This window comes from Glycine soja, chromosome 1 (genome assembly GCF_004193775.1).
Source record: "Glycine soja cultivar W05 chromosome 1, ASM419377v2, whole genome shotgun sequence".
Lineage (NCBI taxonomy): Eukaryota > Viridiplantae > Streptophyta > Magnoliopsida > Fabales > Fabaceae > Glycine > Glycine soja.
In genome coordinates, this window is record NC_041002.1 from 45,398,871 (window position 1) to 45,412,993 (window position 14,123).

The 14,123-nt window shown below is 32.6% G+C and overlaps 1 protein-coding gene across 3 annotated transcripts; it reads right to left on the reverse strand.

The window, feature by feature from the left end:
* Positions 1 to 4,735: 4,735 nt before the first annotated feature.
* Positions 4,736 to 11,867, reverse strand: LOC114416832 (probable serine/threonine-protein kinase WNK5). Of its 3 annotated transcripts, none has more exons than XM_028381867.1 (7): positions 10,836 to 11,864; positions 9,052 to 9,312; positions 8,025 to 8,248; positions 7,758 to 7,915; positions 6,953 to 7,280; positions 6,507 to 6,866; positions 4,736 to 5,412 (listed from the first exon to the last, which is right to left on the reverse strand). In XM_028381867.1, exons 1-7 carry the CDS (start codon positions 10,868 to 10,870, stop codon positions 4,994 to 4,996), a joined length of 1,785 nt encoding a protein of 594 aa, XP_028237668.1. In that variant the 5' UTR covers positions 10,871 to 11,864; the 3' UTR covers positions 4,736 to 4,993. The 3 variants fall into 3 exon arrangements, with proteins under 3 accessions (XP_028237668.1, XP_028237663.1, XP_028237676.1); XM_028381862.1 differs by having other exon boundaries at positions 9,052 to 9,317; XM_028381875.1 differs by lacking the exon at positions 4,736 to 5,412 and adding an exon at positions 5,441 to 6,239 and having other exon boundaries at positions 9,052 to 9,317; positions 10,836 to 11,867.
* Between the last annotated feature and the right edge of the window lie 2,256 nt (positions 11,868 to 14,123).

The following is a 14,123-nucleotide window of genomic DNA, read 5'->3' on the forward strand; positions in this document are numbered from 1 at the left end:
CATGACTACATGTTGTAGACTGCCTGTTTCACCTATGGGTCACATGCGCAGCAGGAGACCACATGAATCAAATTTCAGTTTCCACCTATACCTCATATTTTCAATGTTTATAAATCTTTACATATCTATTTATAGGTATAAAATAGACGGTGTTGGTTTTGTGGAGGAAATTATAAAAAACAGAGGAGAGAAGAGAGACAATACGTATGCAGAGGAAATAGAATTATTCTATTCTAATTCAAATTGTTCTCAGCAGCGATACGATAAATAGCAAAAGATAAACTAATTAGATAACAAGATATTAGCAAAACAGAATATTAAAACTAACTTGCTCCTTAAAGATAAGAATCACTTATTGACTAGGCTAATCCATTAAAACTGACTTACTCCTAAAATATAGGAAATCAACTTATTTACTAAATCCTATTTTAAAAATTGAAAAATAAAATATTATGCAGTTACAAAAGTATATCTTCAACACTCCTCCTTGCTTTTGGAACTGCAAACTCCAATTCTTTGAGTTCAAGTTTGTTGATAGGTAGTGACTTTGTAAACATGTCAGCCAATTGATCTTTAGACTTGCAGTAAATTAAGTTCACTTCTCCACTTTGTTGCATCTTTATCAAATAATAAACCTGGATGTTGAAATGTTTAATTTTCCCATGACACACGGGATTGTTTGCAATAGCAATGGCTACTTGATTGTCAACAAAAATTCCAGTTTTGTTCTTTTTAGAAAATAGAATGTTTGACCTTGTTGAAGTGAGATACATTAGACATCCAATAAAGCTCCCATAATATCCTTCATCAATGTTATCAACACCTTCTTCCTTGCTAAACTTCTCCTTTTGATTCATTGGTGTGCTAACAGACTTGCATTTCTCCATTTGAAACTTTTTCAAATTTTCTTTTGCATATTTCCTTTTTTTCATGTTTAGCATTCTTTCAAGATGGCAATGATCAAGTCTCTTGTGCCAGAGTTCCGTGGGTGTGACTTGAGTGAAATAGGTTGTATGCTCCTCCTCTGCTGGATCAAATGAAAAGCTTTTACCTTTCATTTTAACCCTTAGAACTTCCCGGCCAAAATTGTCATAGATAAAGCAATGTTGATGTTCAAAGGACACTTTAAATCCCTTTTTAATCAACTGACCTGCGCTTAGCAAGTTTTGGTCAATGTTAGGTACATAAAGAACATCTGATATTAATTTGGTACCTGAACACGTTGAAATTACAACAGTTCCTTTTCCTTTTATTGGAATATAGCCACCATTCCCAATTCTGACCTTTGAGACATTTGTTGGCTTCAAATCTTTGAATAAGGTCTTATCATATGTCATGTGGTTCGTACAACCACTATCAATCAACCAACTTTCACTTGATTCACTACTCAAGAAGCATGTGGCCACAAACAGTTGGTCCTCTTCTTCTTGATTAGCAATCTGAGCTCCCTCATCATGGTGATTTTTGTTGGCGCAGATCACTGCTTCATACCCTACCTGGTTGCACTTGTTACATTTTGCATCTGGTCTCCTCCAACATCTGAAAGGTGCATGACCTTTTTTGCCACAATGTTGACAAGGTGGATAATTTTTCTTTTTATCCTTACCTTGGTTGTTTGCACTGTTTTCGCTGCTTGCTGGTTGATTCTTCTTGAAAAAAATCCTTTTTGCTTTCATCAACTTCATGATGTTTGGCAGGCAAAGCACCTTCGACAACACGATCTTGCCTCATCAACCTTCGCTGCTCTTGAGCTTGCAGGGCATGTAGCACTTCTGCCAATGTGATTTTCGACAGATCCTTTGTGTTCTCCAATGAAGCTATAGATGCTTCATACCTCTCCGGCACCGTTACCAAAATTTTCTCTATAATTCTCGAATCAACAAAATCACTTCCCAACAACTTTATCTTGTTGGCAATACCCAATAATTTGTTTGAGTATTCTTTGATTGTCTCTGACTCTTGCATCCTTTGAAGCTCAAATTCCCTCCTTAAATTCAGCACTTGCATGTTTCGTATTCTATCATCTCCAGCGTATTCCTCTTTCAGATAATCCCAAATTGCTTTGGGTGATTTAAGAGTCATGATTCTGATGAATATCATTTGTGAAACACCAGTGAACAAACATGATCTCGCCTTTGCCTTCTTCATCTTTCTTTCCTTGTGATTTTTAATTTGGACCATGGTGGGATTTTCAGGCAGCGGAAATATTTCATAATCCTCTTCCACAGCATCCCATAAATCCAAAGACTCCATGTAGGATTGCATTTTCACTTCCCAAAGATCATAATTCTCTCCATCAAAGATTGGAAGAGTTATGTGGGAAAAACTTGCTTCACCTTCCATGGTAGAGGTCCCGTAAGAATAAGGCTCAGATACCAATTGTTAGTTTTGTGGAGGAAATTATAAAAAACAGAGGAGAGAAGAGAGACAATATGTATGCAGAGGAAATAGAATTATTCTATTCTAATTCAAATTGTTCTCAGCAGCGATACAATAAATAGCAAAAGATAAACTAATTAGATAACAAGATATTAGCAAAACAGAATATTAAAACTAACTTGCTCCTTAAAGATAAGAATCACTTATTGACTAGGCTAATCCATTAAAACTGACTTACTCCTAAAATATAGGAAATCAACTTATTTACTAAATCCTATTTTAAAAATTGAAAAATAAAATATTATGCAGTTACAAAAGTATATCTTCAACAGACGGTGTCCGTGGTTCAAAGTTACAAGCTAGTTGCTACTTGCAAAGACTGGTTCAGACTTCAGAGTCGCAGAGGAGATACTTCAGAGTTTGTTCATCAATTTTCATCATCTTGACCCTCCAGCTATTTATGCTACTTTATGCAAAGGACATTCTAAATTTCAACAGCATCTTAGTTCAGTTCTATTATTACCAAGCTTAAGGGAGAATTTTACATTAAGGACTTTGGTTTTCCAATTTCCACAATTGATTTCTTGGAGTAGAAAATAATTTTAAAGCTAAAATTTAGAGTTATAGAAAGTTAATGCATCTGAGATGGACAATTGATCGAGACCGGAGTCTAGAGGATGTTGAATTGGATGGTTACCTGAGTGGATTAAGGTCGGAGATTCTTTGATGACGACTATGAGCTCTCCAACAAGGTTGAGACACCATGAAAAATGAGTAAGTACTTGTAAAAGACACTCTGATATTTAAATTAAGGTCGGAGATTCTTTGATGACGACTATGAGCTCTCCAACAAGGTCGCGACACCATGAAAAATGACTAAGTACTTGTAAAAGACACTTTGATATTTAAATTAGTAGATATTACACCAGAATGATTATTTTTTGTACATATTAAATGTTTACTTAGTACTTACTCTAATAAAGTTAGTTGTATTTATAGAAGTCTGAAATGAGATAAATTCTCTGACTCGAGGACTCAAGGCCTTTTACTTTAGACTTAATATATCTACTGTTCCCATATGTATATTAAGAGTCTTGTACTTGGTGTTAACCTTGGTCAATTTCATTGCTTGTTATTTAGGTTAATCTAGTTTAGGACAAAGTGAACCATTGACATTGTCCAGATTGTCCCCAAGCCCAATCCTAAACGGCACTCTCTCTACAATCTAGTTTAGGTTAATCTTGTTTTTACACTCCAACACCCATCACTTTCAAATTTATGAAAAGATTAAGAAAATCATTTGATACCTGAAAAGGACTCGCTATAGCATGGTTCTGTTGTTGATCATTGGATTGCATAGAAGCATAAACTTATTCTGATTGGGAGAGGTGCATTGATACTAGACGTTCTTTCACTGAATTTTGGTTTTCAATCCCTTGAATTCCACAAAAGCAACCAACCAACAATCACAAGATCCCGTGACGTGGCCAAATGTAAGCATTGGCATCCACCATAGCAGAATCACACAATGGATTTGTTTGTCTTCTCCATGAGCTGTGTCCTCCTTGTACTTCACCAAATCTTATCGTTCGTGGTAATCAAAATACTATTTTCATGACTTAGAATCAAGCACATTGAAATAGACTTGCACTTTCAAAAAGAATGTGTGATTCCAGATCAAGTCATTATTCAGAACACTACTAGCCAACCTTAGCTTTCTAATGTCTTAACAAAGAGTCACTCCTTGAAATTTCATCAAACTTTGAAGTTAGAACCAATCTTTGTTTCCTTTCAAAGACGGCCAAGATTGAGGGAGGGTGCAACAGAAATCCAACCTACTTTCTGTGCATCGAGTCTAATTTATCCACATTTAATTTATGTTCAAACATATAGTTTCTTCACCTTAGCTTTTAATATGCCCAAAGAGTTGCGAGGTGCATCGTGTTAATTATGTGATCGAGTTCAACCTGGTTTCCCATGCCCAATGGCTTAAATAGGGAAGATCCATGTCTAATGCAAGTTGTGCCTTTGTTAACAACTTGAGCTTTTGGCATAGTAGTAATAACTCTTTGTCATATTAGTTTCAATAGTAAATCATCTTTTGACCAACAAGTCGTTGGTCAGAATGAAATTGGATTCAATTCCTTTAAGGAATGTCTTAGATTTGAGTCTTATAAATATATAAAACAGGATTGGGAGGTGGTAAGCTAAATTTCATGACAGAGATTAGTCATTAGGTGATGACAAAAAACGAAAAAACATCCTTTGCATTGTGTTGAAATCCTAGGTTGACTAAATATTGCCAAAATAGAGCTTATAAAGGTTTTGGCAATCTACACCTCAAACCCAATCCAAATTCAAGAAATTCCATATTTCAACATACAAAAAGAGAAATATCACAACAGAAGTCTTACAAACAAGCAAACATCTCCTAACAAAAGCATAAATTAAACTATATTACAAGTTTTATTTTGCAATATTCGGATGAGTCCGTATAGGATACAAATATTCACGGACATCTTAATTCATAAGGCATTACAATAATTAATAAATACCCCAAAGCATAACAAGTTAAAAAAGAAAAAGAGCATTGGAACCTATGGAGATTGGAGTTTCAATAAGAAAAACATCCGCCTCCTTCTGGATTCTGAAACCCAATGTTCTCAACGGCACCAACCGTCTTGAACATTCTCCTCTTGTGAATCTCCTCCATCAGTGATCGTTGCAGTTGTTGTCTCCTCAGGTCCACGAAGGAACGGATCCTGGTTAGCCTGTGCATTCCATGACACCTGTGAGAATCCATTCTCATGTTGCATAACTGTTTGGTGAAATCAGCATCCATCACTTCTTCTCTAGGACAAAATCTTATGCACTTTTCGTTTCCTTTTGGGGTGTAGTAAAGGTGTTCTGCTCCTAGTACTAGAGTTGGATCATGCTCATCTTCATTGCCAGGGTCACAGCAATTGAAATTGAAACACTTGAAGGAGTTCATTGAGCTTTGAGAGCTCGCATCATCATTCATAAATAGTTCATCTGCAAAATAGCTCAATAGAGATGTTGAAATCAAATTCTTTAACTGCACTGAAAATAACAGTAGTAGCTTTCCTTGAGAGTAATACATCAACATAGTCCTTGAAATTGACATTTCTAGTCAATTGTTGTTATTAAAAATCATAAATTTTGATAACTAATAGTTAATTTAATTTTTGATTTTATGAAGAAAAAAGTTGTTTCTATTTAATAAGTTATTTTAGTATGTGAGATTGTGACACACTAAAGTCAAGGACTATATTGACAGATGATCACATTAAAGAACACACCTATCAGTTTTAAACTTCAACGCGAACTTTAAAAATCCTAGTGAGCCTCTATTATGCGTAACTTGGCGTGCAAGGATTGGCCACAACTATTTATTGTGTGTCTCCTAGAAATCATTATATTGAGCTCAAGGATCAGAGACTCACTCATCTTCAATAGGACGCGTTACAAGGCCTCAAGTGCCAAGTCTTAAAAGCATAGATAATTACTCGGTTAGACGGTCCACAGACACTCAAATGCCTAACTAGAAAGACGGAGGCGTTACTCTGTTGGAAGGTTCAATAGATAACTTCTAGAGTCTTGCATTTTTGTAATGTTAAGGACTAAATTAACTTCTATAGTTGTGTTTTCCCGCTTTTATCTCTAATCTTTTTGTACTGGACAGAATAGCTCTACCTTACTACAGGTTTAAGTATAGTTTAGTTTGACCTTCCAAGGGTTTGGCTCCATGTCCCCCCTTGGTTCTTTGTTGCTTTTTCTTATTCTTTTGATGAATGATATGGGGTGGTGCAGGTTTTGCTGGGGGTTGTTTTGGTGCCAACCTGGTTGGAATGAAAACAACCAATAGCTTCTGTCACATCTCTATTTTGCTTTAAAAAAGAAAAAAAAAAAAAACTAGTTGTGTGAATTTTGGGGATCAAAGATGCTTTTATATGCTAAGGACCAAATTAATTGTTGATTTCAATTTCAAGAATCAAATATATGGTTTACTCACTTTTTAGAAGATAAAGTTGTTAAACAACATTTCCACTTTTAAAGAATCAAAGTAGAGATGTTATTTGCATCATAAGTTGAAGGAGTAGTAGTACCTTGAGGCCAATCTTGAGCAAAAGGGTAATGATTCCCACGATAGTGGGAATTATTCTTGTAGGAAGAACCAAACACTGGAAGAGAAGCATGAGAGGAAGAGCGAGAAGATGTTGAGAAGAAAGGGTGGTGGTTACTCATGTCATACTCTTCTTCATAGCTAAAACTATGCTGCTTTTGATACTCAGCACTGCCCCAATCCCTCCATTTAGGGACCAAAGCTGATATCTCCTCCTCAATCATTTTAGCAATCTCCAATGGTTCCAAGTCACTAATCTCCAGTTCTTTAACCATCTCCATTGCCACATCAATGGCAGTGTCGTATATGGTGTCAAATGGAAAGAAAATGTTTCTCTTTTGCCCTGCATGCAAAACACAACTTTGAAGCAAAGCACTTTCATAAACACAAAATAATAGTATCTTGTGATATGAAATTTTATGTGCATACCATCTTTGTTAGAAATTTGTACTTTCAGGAAAACCGTGTCATCCTCTTCATTTATTGATCCGGTGATTGTCATGTGTGAGTCCTTTGTTTGGTTACTCTTTGGCTGAGATAACTCTTTGGCAAGTGATGCAGTGAAATTGAGTGTGGGGGCTTGTTTTTTAGGTAATGTTGGGCTAGGAAGTGGAGAGTCTAGTTGTTCCTTGGCTAAAAATGGGTCCAACAAGAGCTCCTTTGCTGACAACCTCTCTGAGACATTTGCCAAACATTTTCCCACAAATCTTTGGGCTTCCAAGTCATGGATTCTGTAATAGGCTTCTGGTAGCTTCCCCTGTTGAATCGAAACATTCAAATTTGTGAAGTGAATCTTTTGTATAGGGAAAAAATGTATCTGATTATTTTGCTTCTAATCATATAGTATAACTCAAAATTAGTCTTTCACCAAATTGAATGACGTCGTATGATTTATGTAACTAACATCACCTAGTCAGATAAGGCTTTTTGTTCTAGATGATTAGTTGTATTTTACTTCTAATCACAACTTAGATTAATAGTGAAAGGACATAACTTTTGTTTTGGGTTATTAAACTTTATTACAATGTACTTTTAAGTTATTTTTTTTGAACTTAAATTACTTTACTTTAAACTTTTAACTAAAATTAATTTTGCAAAATCTCGTTTGTAAAAGTTGATCCTAACTTAAGTGAAATGAAATCTGACCCTAACAGGGTAAGAAAAGTTGATCCTAAATTGTGAAATGTAAAAGTTGGTCCTAAAAGGGTAAGAGAAAAAAATTAATAAAGCTTACCGAAGTAACTTTCTTGTATATCTGAGCAGGGTTAGAGCACTCGCTGTACGGGAACTCAGAAGTAAAAATTTCTATCATGCACATCCCAAAGGAGTATATGTCGACCAGCTCATTGTATTCCTCTTCATACAATTCAGGTGCCATAAATTCTGGTGTACCTGAAGGCTCAACAAAACAAAAACTTCAGTTTTGTAGACACATTTTTTTAGCTCAGATTACTAATCATTGATAAATTTAGGTACCAACTAAAAGAGCAAGAGAAATTGCCTATGACACTGTGTGCATGTTGGGAGCCACGGAGAATGGCTGCAAGGCCCAAGTCACCAATCTTGACCTGCCCCAGATGGCCATTGATGAAGATATTGTCACATTTGAGGTCTCTATGTATCACAGGAGGATCATGGCTGTGCAAATACTCCAAGCCACTTAGAATCTGGCGTGCCCAATTCTTCACTGCTCTGATATCTACTCGCTGGTACTTCTTTCTATACCTACATCACATACATAGTATTCATGTATGCATTGTTATCACCAAATAAAAAACCAACGTGAGGAAAGAAAAATTGTATATTAAGAGTAATTTTTACATGAATACAACACATTTATAAACATAGCCAATTGAAAACTTAAGATGTATATGAAGGAATTGGATTCAGTGCAGTCAAATTTGCACAGTCACAGTATTTGTAACAGTTGGATGAAGATCGGCCGACTCAGATTTTAAATGTGTATTCTAACTTTGATTTATTGAGATAAAATATGAACCGTTTGATCTTGATCAAGACAATTCTGAATTATAGAATGTGTGAAAAATTGAATGCAAGGAATTTGGATCCCAAGAACTAGAATTAAAATAAGAACAAAATTTAGATACGGTTTCTTAAATGTTTTAGCGGTGTTTTCTAATCAAAATTAGTGTTATTTCATCTCAATGAAATTGTAATTCTGATTAGAAAACAATAAAACAAAATTCTTAAAAAACTAGATATAATTTTTTTTTCTTTAAAATAAGAGTTTAATTATGCATGTTGGTGTAGAGACTTTTATACCGTCAACTAATCAGGAATTACTCTGTTGTCATAACGTTCTTTCTTATATGGGATGCTTTGTATTTGGATGATAGTATGTAAAACTGTGCATAACTTATGCTCTCTTAAAATAAAGTCTATATTCATGTTATTTTAGTATTAACTTCAAGATTTGATTAAGCACTGTATTCATGTAGGAATTGCTCATTAAGTTGAAGGGTTCGAAGGTATGAAAATAGTGACAGGAAAATGGTTGATTATATTACTCTCGTAGGGTGCCAGATGTGAACAATTCGGTGATGAAGTTGAAGGTTCTACAGTTGACATCAATCCAAGAATCATGGAAGGTCATGATGGAGTCATGTTCCAAGTTCTTGAGGAGATGAACCTCTGAATAAAGCCTCGGAAGTAGATCTGGTGAATGAAACACATCACCAAGCTTGACTTGGTTCCAAGCCACCTCTATTCCTAGGACCTCATCAAAGGCCCTATACACTACCTTCACTGCTCCTTTGCCTAGAATGTCCCTGAACTACACCAACCAATAAACATGAACATAATAATACAGCTTGGTTGATAATTTAATTAACAATTTAAGAGAAAAAAGTTATACACTCATATTATAAAAAAAAAAATTATAGTCATCGATCTAATTACAACCCACGATATATGATAAGTTTATTAACTTTTAAAATAATCAATTATCTTAAAAATAATTGAAACGGTAATTTGTAATTGCATGATTGTATAAAACTATTTTACACTGTATAATCATTAAACTCAATTTTTTTTATTAAACTCATAATTTAATTTTAACACCAACGAGGCAACTATATAGATAAATAAGATTAATTTACATGTGCCACTAGTTTGCATTAGGGGTCAAACTTAACTGTGGATGTAACATAGTTTTGGCCATTCAATTTGGCTCTTTAAGAAATGACCTTTGGTGTTTTAGGGAGATAAGATAACCTTGTGTGGGTAAGGTGGTGCGTCACTGACAATAAACCCAGGACTTGGTAAAGGACAAAACAGAACGTATGGTGCTTAATTAATTTTAATTTCTTTATAATAATTTGACTTCATCATAAGACGGCAACTGAAATATTCAAGAAAAGAAAAATTTTCCCTTTTCCAAGCAAATAAAAAATTAAGTTAAACATGACGTAATTCCACAAAACTGGCCAATAACAAAAAGCAGATGATGTAAAAAAAAAAGGCAACAGATAGAGAGTAAAACCAATTTTCACGGGCAGACTACTTTTGTAAAAAGATTAAACAGAGAAAATTTTAGTTTCTTGAAATTAATATCCACTGTCAATTTAATTTTTGTCATGATAAGAAGAAAAACATAATCTCCACCTCGATAATTAACAATCATTTTTATTTTTTTCTTAAAAAATCATTTTGATTTTTAAAATTAGTATCATTGACCAATTTGATCCCTAACATTACACAAATCAATCTAATCCCTAAATTTGACAACTATCAGTTAATTTTATTTTTGATGGCAGAGACAAACTGAATGATATGCACACTATTGTAGGAGATTAAAACGGCTACTAATTATCAATTTTAATGATTAAATTTATTTTGTATAATTTCAATCCTTACAAATATTAAAGAATTATATTAGTGATAAAATTAGTGACGGAAATTTTTTTTTAACACTAACACCGAGATCACAAAAAAATAATGATAATTTTATATAAAAAAAAGGGCCTACTAATTTTAATTGTTCTTGTAATATAGGTGAATATAATTTCAAAGTCAAGCGTAAATGTTTCCTCAAACTCAATCTAAGTCTAAAACAAGAGAACATCTTCATCAATCTATCTACTCACAAGCCCCTCCAACTTAATCAGCATATTCTAAATATTAGACCAATCAACTACTCAGATACATCCAACTACAAAACATGAAGATGAAGGAGTCTAACTCAGTTTATTAAGCAGTGTACTAAGTAAGATATAAATCTTCTTATACATATTTTTGATTTCTAACATATAAAAAAAAATAGATGAAATAGGAATCAATGAGAAACACTTACACGTCCATATCGACCCAAAGGGTCAGTTTCAACATATCCAAGCTGAGCCTTGCCTCCTAATCTTCCCTTGTACATGGCTCTTGCTGTGGCTCGATCACTGATCACCACAACTCTGACTTAACCGGCACAGGTATTTATCACAGGAGGTAATCCTGCTCGAGCCAGATAGAATTACTATGGACGAGTATTATAGACTTACAGCTACTAGTATTGAAAACTCGGCAACAAATTAAATATTATATGTAACTATTATGTGACTAAACTGAAGGGTGTGTGCTAGATGATCCGAGGTTTCCATTCATGGTTCTCGTAAGAAAATACTCCAAACAATTGCCACAGGAGGCGTGAGTAGTCAACACTAAGCATAATCCAAGCCATTTCAACAACTCCACATGAAAGCTCGTAGAAGTGCTTGTGAACCATTGGTGTTAACTTGTGAATAAATCTTGGTGTGTATGAAGGACTTAAAATATAGGAGAAGAGTGGCAATAACAACAAGAGGTGCCACTCCTTTGAGAGGGATATTTTGGAAACTGTTTGTTGTATGGATTATTAAAGAAGAACAATAATGATTACTGTGTGTAGTCCCACAATAAGGTCACACCAAATAAGATTGTGAGTGTTGAGCCAAAAGACTGATGAGTGCTTTGGTTGAAAATTCTTGTGGATGATGAAGAGAGTTTGATGAGGGTGAAAAGGTTATCAAAAATTGAAAAGACAGTATAAAAGACATGGGCAAGAAACCTGGCTTCTGAATTTGAAGAATCTATGGCCATTCTTTGAGAAAAGCATTTGTGGATGTGAGAGGATAAAAGTCAGATAATTATTAGAAAGGGAGAGAGAATCTTATGAGGAGGAAAAGGGTTCAACAGATTTTGATTTTGGAGAGAAAAAATCAGAGAAGGATACTCTCAAAATCACAATCAAGCTATGAGGATTTGGTTCAGTGGATGGAGGAAAAAAGAGTGGTTGGAGTAATATAGAAGAGTCTACGCTTGTTGGAATGGATAGTACATCGCACAGCAGTCAACGTTTGTGTAGCTATATACCAAAACTGAGTATCAATAATTTTAGGAACATCTTCTTAGACGGATGTATATATCTACAGAGAAGAAAAAAAAAGTACCTCAGGTTAAGTTACTCTTTTCAATCAAATTATATTTTAGATAATTTTTTTCATTACCATTTAGTAATTTTTTATTTTCCTTCTAATAATTTTTTTTTACTCGATACAAATTATGTGTGTTTTGTTTTTTATCCTTAAAGTACTCTAAATAATACTTTAAGTAGTAAAAAAATATTATCTAAAATGTTATAAGGACAAAAAATACAATAAACATAATTTGTAAATACTAAAAATAAAAAAACAATAAATTAAAAAGATTAAAAAATATTTAATTCTAAATTTTATTAATGCAGTCATGAACTTAAAAAATTGTATCGAGTAAATATAACTTTTTATAAGATTTTATAACTTATGTTTGTTTTCTCCTTAAAACCTTGGTTGCACGAATTCCAATGCATCTAAACGGTTTTTTTCACATTCCAAGACACCAAAAGCAAAATAACTCCTTTGTTACTATTGAAAGAATGCAAGTTACATTGAACATAACTTATTCCCAAAGACAGCTTTAGTATTTCATTAAATAAATTAAATTTAATGTATAATTTTTTTAAATATAAGTAAATATTAACTTTAAGATTATGTAATTAGAATATTAACTGATATCTTCTTTTATTACTTTCATATTATATATTGTTATTCTTAATTTTGTCGACATGAAAATTCCACAGCTTGCTCACAGATGATTGTTATAGAATAATTCAGTAGTTTTCACATAAAAATTAGAACTATAGTCATATCAAATTGTCAATGAAATTGTTCTAATGAAGATTTGAGAATTTTGTTTTATTTTTTTTTCACATATTTGAGAAGCTATATATATATATATATATATATATATATATATATATATATATATATATATATATATATATATATATATATATATATATATATATATATATATATATATATATATAATAAGGAACTAGAATCTACTAACAAACTCAAACAAATAAAATATTTACGGCTTATGTATAACACATTTTTTGACACACGTAAGTATATATTTTCATTTTTTTTTACCATGACATTAAAATATTTATCATTAGTTTTGTTGATGACTAATCTTCTTAAAAAAATCTAAGTGATCACCTTTAATGATTTCTCTTTTTAATCACATTTATTTCATCCATATTACTCGAACAAACCTTATTTAAAATGATTGAATCCAATAACACTTTTATGAAGATAATTTATTGGTATCTATATTCTCACTAATAGATATACTTGATTTTTAGTTTTTATAACATGTATATACCCTTGATTGCATTCCCAATTATGACATATCCTAAAGGATTTAACTTTTAATAACTAATTTTTTAATTACCATTCAATTATATAATATATCATCCAATTAATATAATGATTCATCAAAAGAATGTATATATTAATGGAAAAAGAGAAAAAAAATTATGCATTAATATAGTAAAATAATTTTTTATTATTGTTCATTCACGAACCGTTATCTAGGATAAGTTTGATAATTTTAACTAAATTATCTTGAAATCATATCAACAATAATTTGTGATTGAATAATGATGTAAAACTGTTATACATTGAAATATATATTAGACATCAAGAGTTATATGTTGATATAACTAAATAATCTCAAAGTCGACAAGCGTTGAGTCACTACAGTCTCACGATATGAACATCACTGCATCAGTTCTAATTATTTGATTAAAGCTACGTATGGTCTTATTTATAGTCTAGTTCACAAATTATATGATAAATTTGATAATTTTAACTAAATTATTTTTAAATTATGTCAATAATAATTTATAATTGAATGATGATGTAAACATTACTGCATCAGTTATAATAATTTGAGTGAAGCTACGTATGCTCCTATTTATTGCTATTTATGGTCTAGTTCATCTCAATACATCTGTTGTGTTTATAGATATTTTGTATTTGACTCTCTTTTCATTCAACTAGCTTTTTATATCTAAATTGACATAATTAACAGGATACCCATTTTGTATTTCTGGTAAGACTAACTACATTTAAGATTTTTGTAAGAGGATGAGTGGTTTGGGTAGCTTAATTGAAGGCCTTTACCATTTAAAGTTAATTCTAGATCAGGATTTTCAAGAACAACAACTAGTTTCTTCAAATGTAATAAGTAGCAATCGATAATTAATTATAAATGCTTTATAAGT

Bases quoted from the DNA above. Each gene is read 5' to 3' on its own strand.
- LOC114416832 (XM_028381862.1), bottom strand. From the start codon at position 10,910: ATGTACAAGGGAAGATTAGGAGGCAAGGCTCAGCTTGGATATGTTGAA. The intron at 9,318-10,835 runs GTAAGTGTTTCT...TGGTTGGTGTAG, and splicing joins CTTTGGGTCGATATGGACGT to TTCAGGGACATTCTAGGCAA. The intron at 7,281-7,757 runs GTAAGCTTTATT...TCGATTCAACAG, and splicing joins TATACAAGAAAGTTACTTCG to GGGAAGCTACCAGAAGCCTA.